The sequence below is a fragment of the Musa acuminata genome, chromosome BXJ1-11 (genome assembly GCF_036884655.1).
Source record: "Musa acuminata AAA Group cultivar baxijiao chromosome BXJ1-11, Cavendish_Baxijiao_AAA, whole genome shotgun sequence".
Lineage (NCBI taxonomy): Eukaryota > Viridiplantae > Streptophyta > Magnoliopsida > Zingiberales > Musaceae > Musa > Musa acuminata.
Genome location: NC_088337.1, coordinates 30322124 through 30335319, shown reverse-complemented (window position 1 = coordinate 30335319; position 13196 = coordinate 30322124). Strand labels below are relative to the sequence as shown.

The 13196-nt window shown below is 39.5% G+C and overlaps 2 protein-coding genes and 1 long non-coding RNA gene across 4 annotated transcripts; 1 reads left to right on the top strand and 2 right to left on the bottom strand.

The window, feature by feature from the left end:
• Nucleotides 1-1930: 1930 nt before the first annotated feature.
• LOC103972066 (uncharacterized) lies at nucleotides 1931-5799 on the bottom strand. The gene is made up of 2 exons (XR_010481326.1): nucleotides 5095-5799; nucleotides 1931-2291 (listed from the first exon to the last, which is right to left on the bottom strand). It is a non-coding gene; the product is annotated as an uncharacterized LOC103972066 (long non-coding RNA).
• Nucleotides 5800-6889: 1090 nt separating this feature from the next.
• Nucleotides 6890-8020, top strand: LOC135597602 (CEN-like protein 1). Its single transcript, XM_065090775.1, has 4 exons — nucleotides 6890-7170; nucleotides 7252-7313; nucleotides 7402-7442; nucleotides 7654-8020. The coding sequence occupies exons 1-4, from the start codon at nucleotides 6970-6972 to the stop codon at nucleotides 7869-7871; spliced, it is 522 nt and encodes a 173-aa protein (XP_064946847.1). The 5' UTR covers nucleotides 6890-6969; the 3' UTR covers nucleotides 7872-8020.
• Nucleotides 8021-8309: 289 nt separating this feature from the next.
• Nucleotides 8310-12391, bottom strand: LOC103972063 (probable E3 ubiquitin-protein ligase XBOS33). Of its 2 annotated transcripts, none has more exons than XM_009386258.3 (10): nucleotides 11807-12391; nucleotides 11637-11696; nucleotides 11447-11518; nucleotides 11156-11361; nucleotides 10938-11077; nucleotides 10775-10833; nucleotides 10622-10668; nucleotides 10389-10532; nucleotides 9948-10036; nucleotides 8310-9025 (listed from the first exon to the last, which is right to left on the bottom strand). In XM_009386258.3, the coding sequence occupies exons 1-10, from the start codon at nucleotides 11981-11983 to the stop codon at nucleotides 8487-8489; spliced, it is 1533 nt and encodes a 510-aa protein (XP_009384533.2). In that variant the 5' UTR covers nucleotides 11984-12391; the 3' UTR covers nucleotides 8310-8486. The 2 variants fall into 2 exon arrangements, with proteins under 2 accessions (XP_009384533.2, XP_009384532.2); XM_009386257.3 differs by having other exon boundaries at nucleotides 10917-11077; nucleotides 11807-12387.
• Nucleotides 12392-13196: the final 805 nt, after the last annotated feature.

Here is a 13196-nt window from a genome sequence, read left to right as displayed (position 1 = left end):
GCTATATGCCCTTTATAAATTAAATAATTTTATTATACATTTTTTATATTTTAATTATAAAATTAATTAATATATTTTATTTAACCAAATATTTTGATCGAATTTGATCATAATTATATTTTAATTATTTAATTGAATTTAAATTCGATCAATCAAGTTTTGATTAAATTTTAAAAAATAATTTTTTATTTATTTGTTATTTTAATTAATTTTGATTTTGACGGACTTAATTGGTCCGATGCCTAGCTCAAATATTTGAATTCAAGAGCTTACCTTTACTAATTAATATTTAATAATATTATAATTATTTATTTTATTTTGATTGAATTATTTTAGTATAAGTTAAATTGAAGAAAATTTATGAATATAATATATAATTCAAGTTTTATTTAATTAGTAACTATCAAGGTGGTAGGTTTATAGAATATGAATTATAATAAAAGTTATATTATTTATAGGATATTTTAAATTATATTTTATGTTATTATATTTGTTTTATAGTGGTCAAAATGGTTTAAATTAGTAATTTATAAAATTATATTAAAATTTTAATATTATCGAAACTTCATAAGTCAGTAAAGCCATATGAAGTTAGTAAAGCCTTATGGTATAGGCTTGACTGAAAAATGGTTTTAATAATATCTCAAAGGAAAATAAGATATATTATCTATTATTATTATATGGTATATTTAGAAGAATCATATTATAACATACGAATCAAAAAGATTTCTTATTATTTTCATAAGTTATGAAAAATAATGATTTTTAAAAAGATATGATGTAATAAAAAAAAGTATCAATGGACTAAAATATTGTTGAGAACTTATTGAATTATCAAGAAATTAGAAAAGAGTCGATATTTTATGTTATTAGTATTGAGATATTCAAGGATAGATCTAAAGGATTACTAGAATTGTCTTATATTCATTGAGTCTAGAAGAGATTTAGTATATAAGTTTATTCAGTACATGATAAAAATAAAAAAAATTAGTCAAAATAAATATTTTTAAAATGACTTTAAAATTTAGATAAATAAATATTTATTATGTATTTGCACATGAACGTCTATTACATACTCAAGCTTATACCATATCATATATCAATTTTATAGTTGATATACTGGATATATATTAGAGTTATTTTTTAATAAAATATTAAGAGATTACAAAGAAAATAATAAGATATTTGAAAGGAACGGACAATCAATTATATGCTCACATATATATGAATAGATCAACTTGAAATCAATGTATTTTCATATATGTAAACTATCTCGATAACAAGAAATATATTTTACGTTTTATATTTATTAGTTGAAAGGATAATTTATAAAAAAAATATTAAATATATATTTATTATATTATCAATTATTAAAGTTAATTTTATGATATATTTTGGTATCACTAATTAAGATTTATGATTGTGAAATTTTATCTCGGGATTTGATGCGATCATACTCAATTGTCAAGTCGTTAAACATTTTTTTATGACATCATAATAATTTTCTTATTTGAGAATAGCAAATACTTTAGTTGTTCTAAATCATTTATCATTACAATGGAAGATCTTATGTTGATTGTTTTTCTGTAACTAGCATGACTCGGAATACTATCTTAACCATGGAAAATTCATGTGGAAGTTATAAGGATTAAGCACATAATTTGTAATTCTTTAGGTGCCAAGGATCCCTGACAATAAACCCTTATCTTGGAGCCCCACATTGGATTAGAAAGAAAAGAAAGGATAATGCTTAGGTCAACTGTTGAAAGGCACAACTGTTGCATAGGAACAGTTATTCTACAATAGAGGAAATGGTAGGCAAAGTATTGATATAAGAACAATTAAATTTATGATAAAAGAGGATAAATTTAAAGGAATGGAAATTCAATTAAAGGAAACAATCAATACAAGATGTAATTGGACTAGTTCATATAAAAATCTAATGAATTAATTTTCTTCAAGACCATGACAGTGGGGGTATACAAGTGCATTAAACAGACGAGGACAGGAAAGCAGATGCTGATCAAGACTAAATTTAAAGATCATAATTTAGCATAACGACATGTAATGAACCACAAAGCGAAAAGGAAGTAAAAAAAATGTAAAACTTAACAGGAAACTATAGAACTTATAGCATCCTCTGCTAAAAGAACATGCTGCACTAGTGAATCACTGCCACACTCCGTCATGATTCCACCAGAAGATCCTGACATCTCGAGTTTTTCAGAATCTCCAACCTTATGAAATTTGTATTTTGGAAGTTGGTGTATATCTTGTTCAGATGCACCTTCCTGTTTAAGAAATGAAATGAATGCATCATACTTGACATTGTAGAAATCATATTTTGAGGTGCAATGCAAGCCCAACATAAAGCATACTCACGCCAAGACAACATGGCACATTGCATATAATTTCCATGCTAGCGCTTATGATAGCAAAGAACTATGTTGACACAAAGCAACAACATACAATAATAGTCCCATTTTAGTTGGGTTTGATGACCGCTTTAGGCTTATAAATAAAGGTTGTGTCATGTGGACGCTTGTGAGAGATTTTCGGTCTGTAGTGAACCATTTTGATTCTTTGTTGTGCAACTGTTCAGAGCTTGTAAAGTTTGTTTGTAATTTGCAATGTCTATGAAGTATTTTCGAAAATGTTTGCTTGTGGATCCCGAGTGAGACGTTTTCTCTAACCCGTTTTCTCTTTTGTGGGTCTTAAGGGACCATGGGAGGCTTCGGGGAGGCTGACCTTTGCGGACGGATACGCAAGGGTACCGCACGACTTAGGCGAAACCAATTAAGTCCGTGACAATGCAGCACACAAATCCATGACATCAGCCCTTACCATGTCTTGAGAGGTAAAGTGAAAAAAAATCTCTAGAATCCATATATTAACATATAATTGAAAATCCCACTTAAATCACAAATGTGTTCATACGTTAACCAACCAATTTTCAAGCATATGGATGTCAAGTGTTAGAAATAGCACCAGTTAACCAAAATGTATACATAAAAGCACTGAGCTTTTTATGAAAAGGTCACCATAAAGCAAAATGTTATCCAATGCAGAGCAACATCTAGGATTAACCCATGTAAAGGTAGCTCAGCCGTCACTCATCAAAAAAACATATTGAATGACAGTTTCAACTGAGGACACTCATATCCCATAGCAAAGCAGATTAATATAAGATGAGGTTTCCCTCAATGAAACTATAAAGACCACTTCAGCTGTCATTATTGAAAGTGCCAGAAAACAAATGATAGTACCATAAAAGGAAGTAATAAATGGGGCTGTTGTTATATAAGATCAGCTCAATATGGACAATTTCCTAAACTCGTCTCAAGTCCTGTATCCTCCTTAAAGTGTGAAAGAATCAAAAAGTGCAACCATATTTTAGCTAGAGAATATACATCTACAATAAACACCCCTCTTAGATTGGCTTCCATTAGTGATCCTTGCATCAACTTCAAGCAGATCAAAACGACAGATAAAAGGTTAGAAGCAAGTTCTGACATTGAATGATTACTTTTCAATGCTTGTCGTGGCCAAGGATAAATTCATTCTGGCAAGATTGTAGAATTTCAGTCTAATGAATTGCTTCAAAAGCTTTGTGGCACTACCAAAAAGTGTAACAGATGACAGAAGCAAGAAGAAAGCATGGTATCTATGATAAACACATACAAACTTAAAATCATCTTGTACCCCTATAAGCATATGAAAGTTATTATCGAGAGAGAGAGAGAGAGAGAGAACAGTTGTAATAAACCTGCAGAGGAATCAATATATTCATTATTCATAAACATTATTATTGTCCTTTGCAGGCTTGTAGTATCTGAAACCAGAAGAAAACTTGCCCTATGCATACACGTACTAAAAGTTAATTTTAATACAGTAAAAAATGCATTATCCAGACATGCCATTTCAGCAAACTGAAAGTGGGCACAACTATAAAAGTGACTACATAAATGAAAAGATGAACATATTTATAATTGGTGGGTAATGTAATCAAAGCCCTTTCCAAAACTAAATGATCCATATGCAACAGTTGCATGCAAAGCATAGTATGGCTACAGGCAAGCAAACATAAGATATTTCTTTCTCTATAACATATGTTATAGGATGCAATAACAAAAGAGAAAAAGAAAAAAACAAGAGAAGCCAATACAAGAAACTCAAACCACTTTGGTGATACAAGAAAGCCACCTATGCATAAAGCCAGGCAGTGATAAAAGTTATATCAGGGAAGATTTTGGTTGAGTAATGGTAATATGGTTCAATTAGGCTCATCTTTAAAAAGGAATTCTCTACAATTTAGAGCAACTTTATAAAATTGTGTATTGTAACATTTTTTAAAAGGGCTTACAATTAAAAATCTTTACTGAACGAAGAAGTCAAGGCTTCCTTTTGACTTCGTCTAAAATGGCTTCCGATAGAACTTCCTTTGTGATCGACATCAAGATTTGAAATACTGTTCATACCTATATGAGGTATGAACCAAGTGAAAAATATCTGTTCAACAGAGAAAAGGGACAGACACTAACCCATTATGAGTGGTTTGAGTCTGGTTATGGTAATTATATAAAAACCCTTAACAACTTAGAATTTTGATTTCATGACAGAAAATTCCAGATAAAAGAATGATATTTGAGATTTTCTTTTCTTTTTTTCTTTTCCTCTCTGAACAAATGGTTTGCCTCAATTGTTATTGACAATAAAAACCTTTGCCTTACATATGTGGTCTAGCTCTTTCTCAGAAGCTTTGAGTTCACTGATATAAATTCATGGCCAAGTGTGATGCTAATAGAAAGAAATCCTAACATAAGGATACCTTAGTTGATATAAAAAGATCCTTAATAATAAAAGATCATGCCAGTTACCAGATATTTATCCTTGTTAAATCAAGAACAAATGTCACATTTCCAGAATTACCAACATAAAATAGGGACATCATTCATTCAAAAATCAAGAGAAATCTGCCATGATAAATAGTAAATCTACAAGCATGTGCACAACAAAAAGGGGACCGAACATTTTTTGATATTTTGTACGAGTTGTTAATGAATATCGGTAAAACGCAGCATTTAGATCTGTTACCTAGTCCTATCATCGTCTTGGTTCTGCTCATCGTCATCAGATTCTTCCACCGCCCTCGGTGAATTTGAGCCCGACCTCCTCCCACTTCCACGTCCACAACAGCACCCTCGGGAGGGTGCCTTCGCCGGTATCCCACGCAAACACATACCATATGCAGCACGCACTGGAGCACGTACCCAAAGATCCACAGTCGAAAAGGCATCGACGGTGTCTCATGCCAGCTCAAGATCAGCACCCCAATAACAACGCCTATGAAGGTCAGGTTCCACAGGATGTCTGGCGCTGCTCCAGATGCTCCGCGGCCATCTCCCGCACCATCACCGATGGCGCCCTTATCATCCGCCGGCCGCTCGTCCGGCGTAGGAACCGGGCGGAGCCACGGAGGCTGGCACTCCACCCGGACCGATGAGCCACGCCAAGGAGAGGGGTCCGGTCGATGCTGGCGCCTCGGCCCGGGCTCGGAGGCCTCGTTGTCGTCGACATCCCCGAGATCGAAGACACGAAGACGGAGGAAACCCCCCTCGACCTTGCGCTAACCCTGATCGACGCGATCGCTTCCAGTCATCGGGATCCCCTGCATCCAAACCCTCGTCGAAGGAACCGCAAGCGAAAGAAACCGACGGCTGCTCTCCATTTTGGGCAGAAGAAAGACGGAGTAAACGTAATACTCATGATCCCCTGGCGAATCGTTTATTGACACGTAGACGCGCTAACATATAAGCCTCGGGGATCGCAGAGCACGGGAACAGCTCGTCCGTATTCGAACCAGGCATCCCCGATGGGTCACATCTGGCCTAGCACGGGCCGTTCACGTGCCAATTAAGACAAAGCGGAAGTACACCGGGTTCATAGCACGTGCCAATTAAGGATCGATGCTGTGGAGAAAGTGGAGGAATAAGAATGTTGACCACAGCTTCTCATTCGAGATCCCTGTTGGACAACGTTCCGAATCCAACACAAAGTGCATGCAGTTGACTTTTGCAGGCTTAAAGGTTCATTCAAACCTTCTTCGAAGTATATTTACGAAGTACAAGTTCATTCTTCTACCAGTATATTTGCAGGCTTGGGTCAATGCAGACGACCCAAGAACAAGTTCATCCTTCTACCAGTATATTTACGAAGTACAAGTTCAATCAAACCTTCTTCGAAGTATTGTTCGAAAAGCTGAGAGATGCAGCACAACACAGACACTCCAGGTAAGATCCACAGAGCTGATAAGACCGAGGATACACTTGTAAATGGTACTCTCTATCTGCCATTTCCATCAGAACCTAATCCGAGTGAGTAAAGAAAGATATCCTTCACGAACCACAAAAGACTATTTTGTGAGACAATTTGTACTTGGTTCGGGAAAATATTCCTTGCCGCTTTTCCTATGCCGACAGAGAACCTTTTCTGGGGTTCACCTCTCAGAGGCATACAGATGTGCGCTCGAGGATGTTCAGCTCATCTTGATTCCTTCTCTCAGAAAGATGCAATCTGTGTGTGTGGAAACAAGCACCTTGTAAGATGAGCATCCATTTAGCAGAAGATATCATTAACAAATGTGAAAGGGTTATATTCCTTGTGAAATCATAGTCAAAAGGTTGCAGATTCGCAAAAATATTGGCTCCAATATCCAGTGGCTTCGATCCTTCTGACACCTTGCCACATGGAAAAGAATTTTGCCGTAAATGGAAGAGACGACTTGTTCCGAATCTAAGAGTCTCCTTTCACCTCCATGGCCAGCTTGCACCTCTTCTCCACTTTATATACCCTACCTGCTTCGTAGCAGCAACTACAAACCTCTCTTTGGTGATCCATCTCCACCAGCCACTAGACCTAGAAGAAGTTAGGAAGCCTTGGAGCTCTCTCGAGTTCCTACTCACTGATTCCATGACTAGAATGTTGGATCCGCTTACGGTGGGGAGAGTGATAGGAGATGTGTTCGATTCTTTCAACCCTAGCGTGAAGCTGGAGGTCGTTTACGGTCCCAACAAGCGCGTCTACAATGGCCATGAGTTCATGCCTTCTGCTGTATGTGCAAAACCCCGGGTGGAGATTGGTGGAGATGATATGAGGAGCTTCTACACTCTTGTATGTTCCACCTGCATGAATCTACCAGCTTTGATCTAATGAAATAGTTAACTGTACGGTTGACATTGTGAGCATTTGTAGATACTGACAGACCCAGATGCTCCGAGTCCGAGTGATCCGCACTTACGAGAACATCTCCACTGGTTAGCAGCACAACACGTGGAGTTGTTCCCTTCGTTGTTAAAGCTTTTTAGGTTCATTTTTAGCTGCCTAATGTGGAGTTCTTTTCAGGATTGTTACCGACATTCCCGGCACAACTAATGTGTCTTTTGGTGAGTTAACACTTTAAGCTATCTGCATCACGATAAATCATTTTGTTGACAGAATAGTGTGTTGTTACAGAGAGAGAAAAGATCATAATCCAAGAATCTGTCATTATCATTTTATAGCAAAAGTAGATCCTCCTTTAAAAGAACATTCCCCCTTTAATACAGGGATGTGTAATGTCATTAACGAAGCAACCAAGTGTTGTTGGTGTTGCAGGTAGAGAAATAGTCGGCTATGAGGCTCCGAAGCCTTTCATCGGCATCCACAGGTACGTGTTTGTCCTCTTCAAGCAGAAAGGAAGGCAGACCGTGTACGCACCGGCTTCCAGAGACCACTTCAGCACGCGAGACTTCTCCGAGGAGAACGGCCTCGGCCTGCCGGTAGCGGCAGTCTACTTCAATGCCCAAAGAGAAACAGCCGCAAGAAGAAGATGAATCGACGTACGTCGTCGTATTGAAGCTTTGCCGGAGTTTGGCCTGCGTCTCATTTTTAGCCTGTAAACTACGGTTTCATTGCAAAGGGCTCTTCCGTGTTGTCATGGTAGAATTAGGGCTAGTATGGGATGACACGACGAAGACACTCGGTAGCCATATACTTGGCTGCTGTTTTTTTCTGTCGTCGTCAGACTATTTATATGCTCCTAATGTGCTTTTCTTCTTTGGCTTCTCTGCTCTCTGGAGCTCGTCACTGTCGTTCCTCGGAAGTAAGAAACGGTGACCTGATTGGCTTCGAGCAACAGTAGGTCGGAATGACGAGTTGCGCATTGCAAATTTAGTGCATGAGCAATATTTGACTTGGTTGACCTTCCACAAAATTTGTCGATATCCAACATTTAGATTCTGTCCTAAGAGTCAAGGAGGTGAGAGAAAACCTTGGAATCCAAACGGACACTTGTTCTTAGAAATGTTTGTCACGTGTTACACCCAAAAATGTATGGCTGAAAGATCGTTTAGATCGCGGTAGGTCATGAACTCTTACAACCATGCAATGGATACAACATCCACACGCCTACAGGAACCTCAGTGCCATCGTATAAACCGTGTAAGAAGCTAAGAATCTATCTCTGAGTTGCACTGATGCTCTCTGTGGCAACTTCTTCGACTCCAGAACATACCTGAGCAACTTGCGTCTACCCTTGGCTCTTCCATCTTCTCCAGCTCACCGGGTGTAGCATGCGAAGAGTGAGGAAGCCTTTGTGATTGAACTTCTCCCTGGGATTCATTTGATGGGAATGGGTCGCCATTGCAGGTGGCGCAGGTAGGGATGGCAGAGGGGAAGGGGGTGCAAGCGAGTGGGCAGATAAGCTCTGATGACACTGCAGCCACCCGATTCCTTCGAACCTCTGTTCGACAACTCGTGGCAGGAATATCGACAGCACGGGGTGGTAGAATGCAGGGGTTGCAGAGGCTGAGTGCTAGGTTTGGTTTGAGCCCCTTCGCAGGTGTTCCGGGTAATCTGACGAAAGAGACGATGCCATTTCGGCAGAGAGGGCATGCAATTGATCCCGGTGGGCTGGCAATTTGAGATGGAGTGTTGCTGGCCGAACAAAGGTAGAGAGCGCACCTTAAGCAGAGTTCATGGCCACAGCCTGAAGACAAAGTTACAGGAAAGCAATAACATTAGATGACATACAACAAAGTTCAGGCTGCCAACATCAGAAATAAAGGGCTTCTTTTATGTGCTAATGGGGAAACCTTACTCGTAAACTAGTAAACAGACTTTAAATAAGATAATAAAACAGGGGTTAAAACACTATCATGAGGTGCAAATCCTAGATGCTTGTGGGACCTGACTGTGATCAGATTTTGAAAATTTACCTAGCTCGCAACATGTTAACGCTCATGAAGGAACCCATTAAATTGTTTTCGTATCGCTCAACAAGTCTGCATATATAATTCTACTTTCCCTGATATTCAGGCATGAGACTATTATATTATCATTCTCAATCGAGAACATAGCCGGTGTGTTTATAATGCCCTTACCACCTGATCATATCACTTTTAAGGATGTGGAGGACATGTTCCTGTAAATCATGTTCTTCGGTATAAGACCATTTGATCACTTTATAATAGAAGTGGTGGAAACATCAACAGACCATGCACCGAAAGAATATAAGGAACAGAGAAACAAAAATTATCTGCATGATTCCAGATTCATAGGCTATCAACCGTCACATATCCAACAGAATGAAGAAAAAATGAAGGTTCAATTTCAAGCAATGCAAGTTTACATAGCAGACCAACTTTTTTCTTGCCTATAATGCAACTTCAGATATTTTTTTCTTTTCCATGATTTAGTGATCAACTGTCTCTGTTTGATCTACTCTAGTTATAAAAGTGGCTATCTAACACATGAGGCATTGCCGATACGAGTATAAGAGGGTCAATATGCATAAATTATCCTGTAAATAGTAACTTGAGCCATAACCACCTAAATTACAAAGGTTACCATAATGCCAAAGTTTGTGCACTTAGCTATATGATCGGCAAAAGACTGGGGCTCCAACTCACCTTCTGCAGCTACACTGCAGGCCCGTTCAAGGCAAACAGCACAAAGATCATTGTCATCAGAGTCAATCGAGGAATGCAACCCAGACTCTCTGCAAGGAATTGAAATGTGAATTATTATATATCTATTCATCAAATGAGTTAGATAATTATAGCCAAACAATAAGCGTAGTGGTTATGAGTAAATATTTTCTTATGTTTTTTATTGTCACGTTGCAGCATTTAATTTTTTCAAGTTAAAAACAATATTCTAGTGATAAATATTGAAGATCTAAAATTTCCTTGACCAAACTGTACTTTTAGGCTTCAGGTAAGTCTATTATCGACTCAGTGAAGAACAGGCACCAGCCCTGAGGTTATGATCTCCCCAGAAAACCCGAACAGTGTACCAGGGAACTCATCATTTGTAACACAGCATAACATAAGCAGATGACCTCACTGTACCTTGCTATGTTAAGTAGGCTCATAAGTGGTAACGAAAGATAATTTGATAGTGGAAATATGGGTACAGTCAATTCAGAATTGGGGTTCAGTAATGGCTCCAAGCAACGACGTCCCCATATCTTTGCAACATCAAGTGGAAGCCACCTGAAGAAGAAATGTGAGCCAAACGTATTGAGTCACCGAACAAAATAAAAGACAATCTAAATTTAGAAGGAAAATAAAGGAAGAGTTACCCATTGCAGTTCAATGTCAACCTGCTAGCACCTCTCGCAAGAAGCATCTACCAATGGAATGATTTCTTACTTGATAAATAACGATGGAACCGAGACGAGAAAGATAGGCAAACATCCAATGACTATACAATCATAACAGGGTGGTGTAAGTACCTGGCAACATTTGAGATTCCCACCACAAGCAGCAAAATGCAAAAGAGTGCTTCCAGCTCCTACATTCATGAAAATTAGAGAAACCGCGATGACATATAGTTTTAGCAGGTCGTAGGCTATCGCTTGTAAGATCATAACTTGCCTATCGAATTATCTGACACACCATAATGAAATGTAACTGCTGAGACATTGGCACCTAAATCCAGTAAGAGCTGTAAGCAATCGAAGTAACCATTAAGGGCTGCCATGTGCAGAGCCGTGACACCTCCATCAGCAGGCTTGTCGACGAACTTCAGCAGAGCACTGCAACATTTAGTTCAAGTCATAGGGTATGTTCAAATTGCAGATTTGTAACACAAACATTCGATTCAGATAACATACAACCGATCATGTTTACTGTCAAGGGAAGAATCTGGGCTGCTTCCTTTGCTGTTCCCTTTGCCCCTGCCGTCCTTGACAGAACCAATCACTTCATAGGGAGCACTTGGAATGAAATCTGCAACCAACAACCTGATGCACCGGACATGCCCGCCGAACGCCGCGAAGTGCAGGGCTGTGCGGCCGCTCAAGTAGTCCGCTCGTGTAACCTACAAAATTTGGAATCATGATTCTCGAATTTTGTTTCCGAACAAGAAAGGATTCTGGCATCTGCGCGCACGCATCCACACATACAATGCTTCTGAAGATGACCAGAGTCTGCACCACCTCCCAGTGCCCGTGCCGGGACGCTTGCATCAACGCTGTCTTAAAATCCAGTTCCGTTCAGTAGAAGCGTAAAGGTGGAAACTTTCCAAGATCTATTTACAGAAACGAGGAAACCAAAACAGAGATCAAATGAGAAGGCAAGAAGCGGATCGCGTACTTGGCCACAATAGTTTCTTAGATTCACGTCGGCGCCGTTCTCCAGCAGCAGCGTGACGATCTAATCAGACGCCCCCAACACGAACAAAATCAACAGATGAGGCAGAGCGTCGAAATTTCCGGACTTTTAATCGAAGAGAAGGAGAAGAGAGAGGGTGGACGCCGACTGACCTCGTTGTGGCCCTTGGCGGCAGCGAAATGGAGCGGGGAGTTGAGGCCACGGAAGGTGGAGTACTTGGCGAGGCCGGGGTTGAACTCCAGCAGCATCCGCGCCTCCACCAGGTCACCGTCCCTCGCCGCCGACACCAGCCTCTCCCCAGAGGCCGAGCACCCCAGTGAGTTCCCCATCCCCTTCCACTCCTTTTGGGTTGGCTCACCCACTCCCTCACTCCCCCAACAACTATCTCAAAAGGTAGTCCTTTTGCCTTGGCTTATATTTGTCTCAGGAAACACTTGTGGATCGGAAGGTAAAGATCATGAGCGGTGGCAGAAGAGATTTCGAGAGCCGGAGAGTGTGTGCGATTTAGGACAAACAAATCCTGTGGCAAATGTGGTCGACTGAGTAGCTCACGTTACTCATCTTCTTTTACGGTCAGGACAAGAACTGAGAGGCTCACTAGGAGAGGAAGGATGGCAGTCAATCTTGCGTGTGAAACAGAGAAACACACTTTATAGATCACATGTCACTGGAACTAGAAAAAGCATGAATGAGAAGATGGATGGATTCAAGAGGATCACAGACCCATTAGGATTTCAAATAGACATGACAAATGGCAAATGGTAAGGCAGGCAGGTGGTGGCTGGTGAGATTTATTGTTTCCCTTCTCTGACATGAGCACAGATAGCTGAAGGCATTCCTCAGACTCTACTTTGTCCAATATATGTGTATGATTACTGAGTAAGAGTTGGAACTTTGATGGCCACCCTGATATGATTATGTTGCAGACTCATTGTGGAGTGTATGTACAGGTAATAATAATAGATATGGAGAGGCAGGAAGACTTGGGAGTCGTGCAAACAGGTGAGAGGTCCAGCGTGGATAGTCTTAATAAGATGAGGGTGAAATGTCACACCAAAGTTTTAGGTTACAAGATCTTTTCATTTATCTTTTTAAGAGTGATGATCGACATGATGCTAACATATTCGATCGACACTTGATGGAGAAGGAGTATATTATTGCACAATCGAAAGGAAACATAGGGAATTGTTGAAGGAGGTGACTTGCCTTTGAATAGATTTTGTAGGTAGATGTGGAGGCCAATGATTGGTGCCACTTCTCCTGTGAGGGAAGCACAAACTTGCAAGCAACTTCAAATCTAAGCTAAGATGGACAACAACAACACCAACATCGACATGTCCTGTGCAAGAAAGCTATCTCCATCCACAACAAAACCCTAATATGCGCACACACAATTCACATTAATCTCTAGAGATGAATTTGCATCGATTTCAAAAACTTTTGGATCGATCACAGTGCGATATAAGTATTAGGCGAAGCTGTGGGTTGGGTTGACCTCTTTGGTCCTCGTCGTTGACAACGACCCGCGATGCACATGGACGC

What these genes read in the sequence shown, in the direction of transcription:
- LOC135597602 (XM_065090775.1), top strand. Translation starts at nt 6,970, where the DNA reads ATGACTAGAATGTTGGATCCGCTTACGGTGGGGAGAGTGATAGGAGAT. An exon ending in TTACGAGAACATCTCCACTG is followed by an intron (nt 7,314 to 7,401) that starts GTTAGCAGCACA and finishes AGTTCTTTTCAG; the next exon opens with GATTGTTACCGACATTCCCG. An exon ending in CACAACTAATGTGTCTTTTG is followed by an intron (nt 7,443 to 7,653) that starts GTGAGTTAACAC and finishes TTGGTGTTGCAG; the next exon opens with GTAGAGAAATAGTCGGCTAT.
- LOC103972063 (XM_009386257.3), bottom strand. Translation starts at nt 11,983, where the DNA reads ATGGGGAACTCACTGGGGTGCTCGGCCTCTGGGGAGAGGCTGGTGTCG. An exon ending in TGTGTCAGATAATTCGATAG is followed by an intron (nt 10,834 to 10,916) that starts GCAAGTTATGAT and finishes TCATGAATGTAG; the next exon opens with GAGCTGGAAGCACTCTTTTG. An exon ending in CTGCAGTGTAGCTGCAGAAG is followed by an intron (nt 9,026 to 9,947) that starts GTGAGTTGGAGC and finishes CTTTGTCTTCAG; the next exon opens with GCTGTGGCCATGAACTCTGC.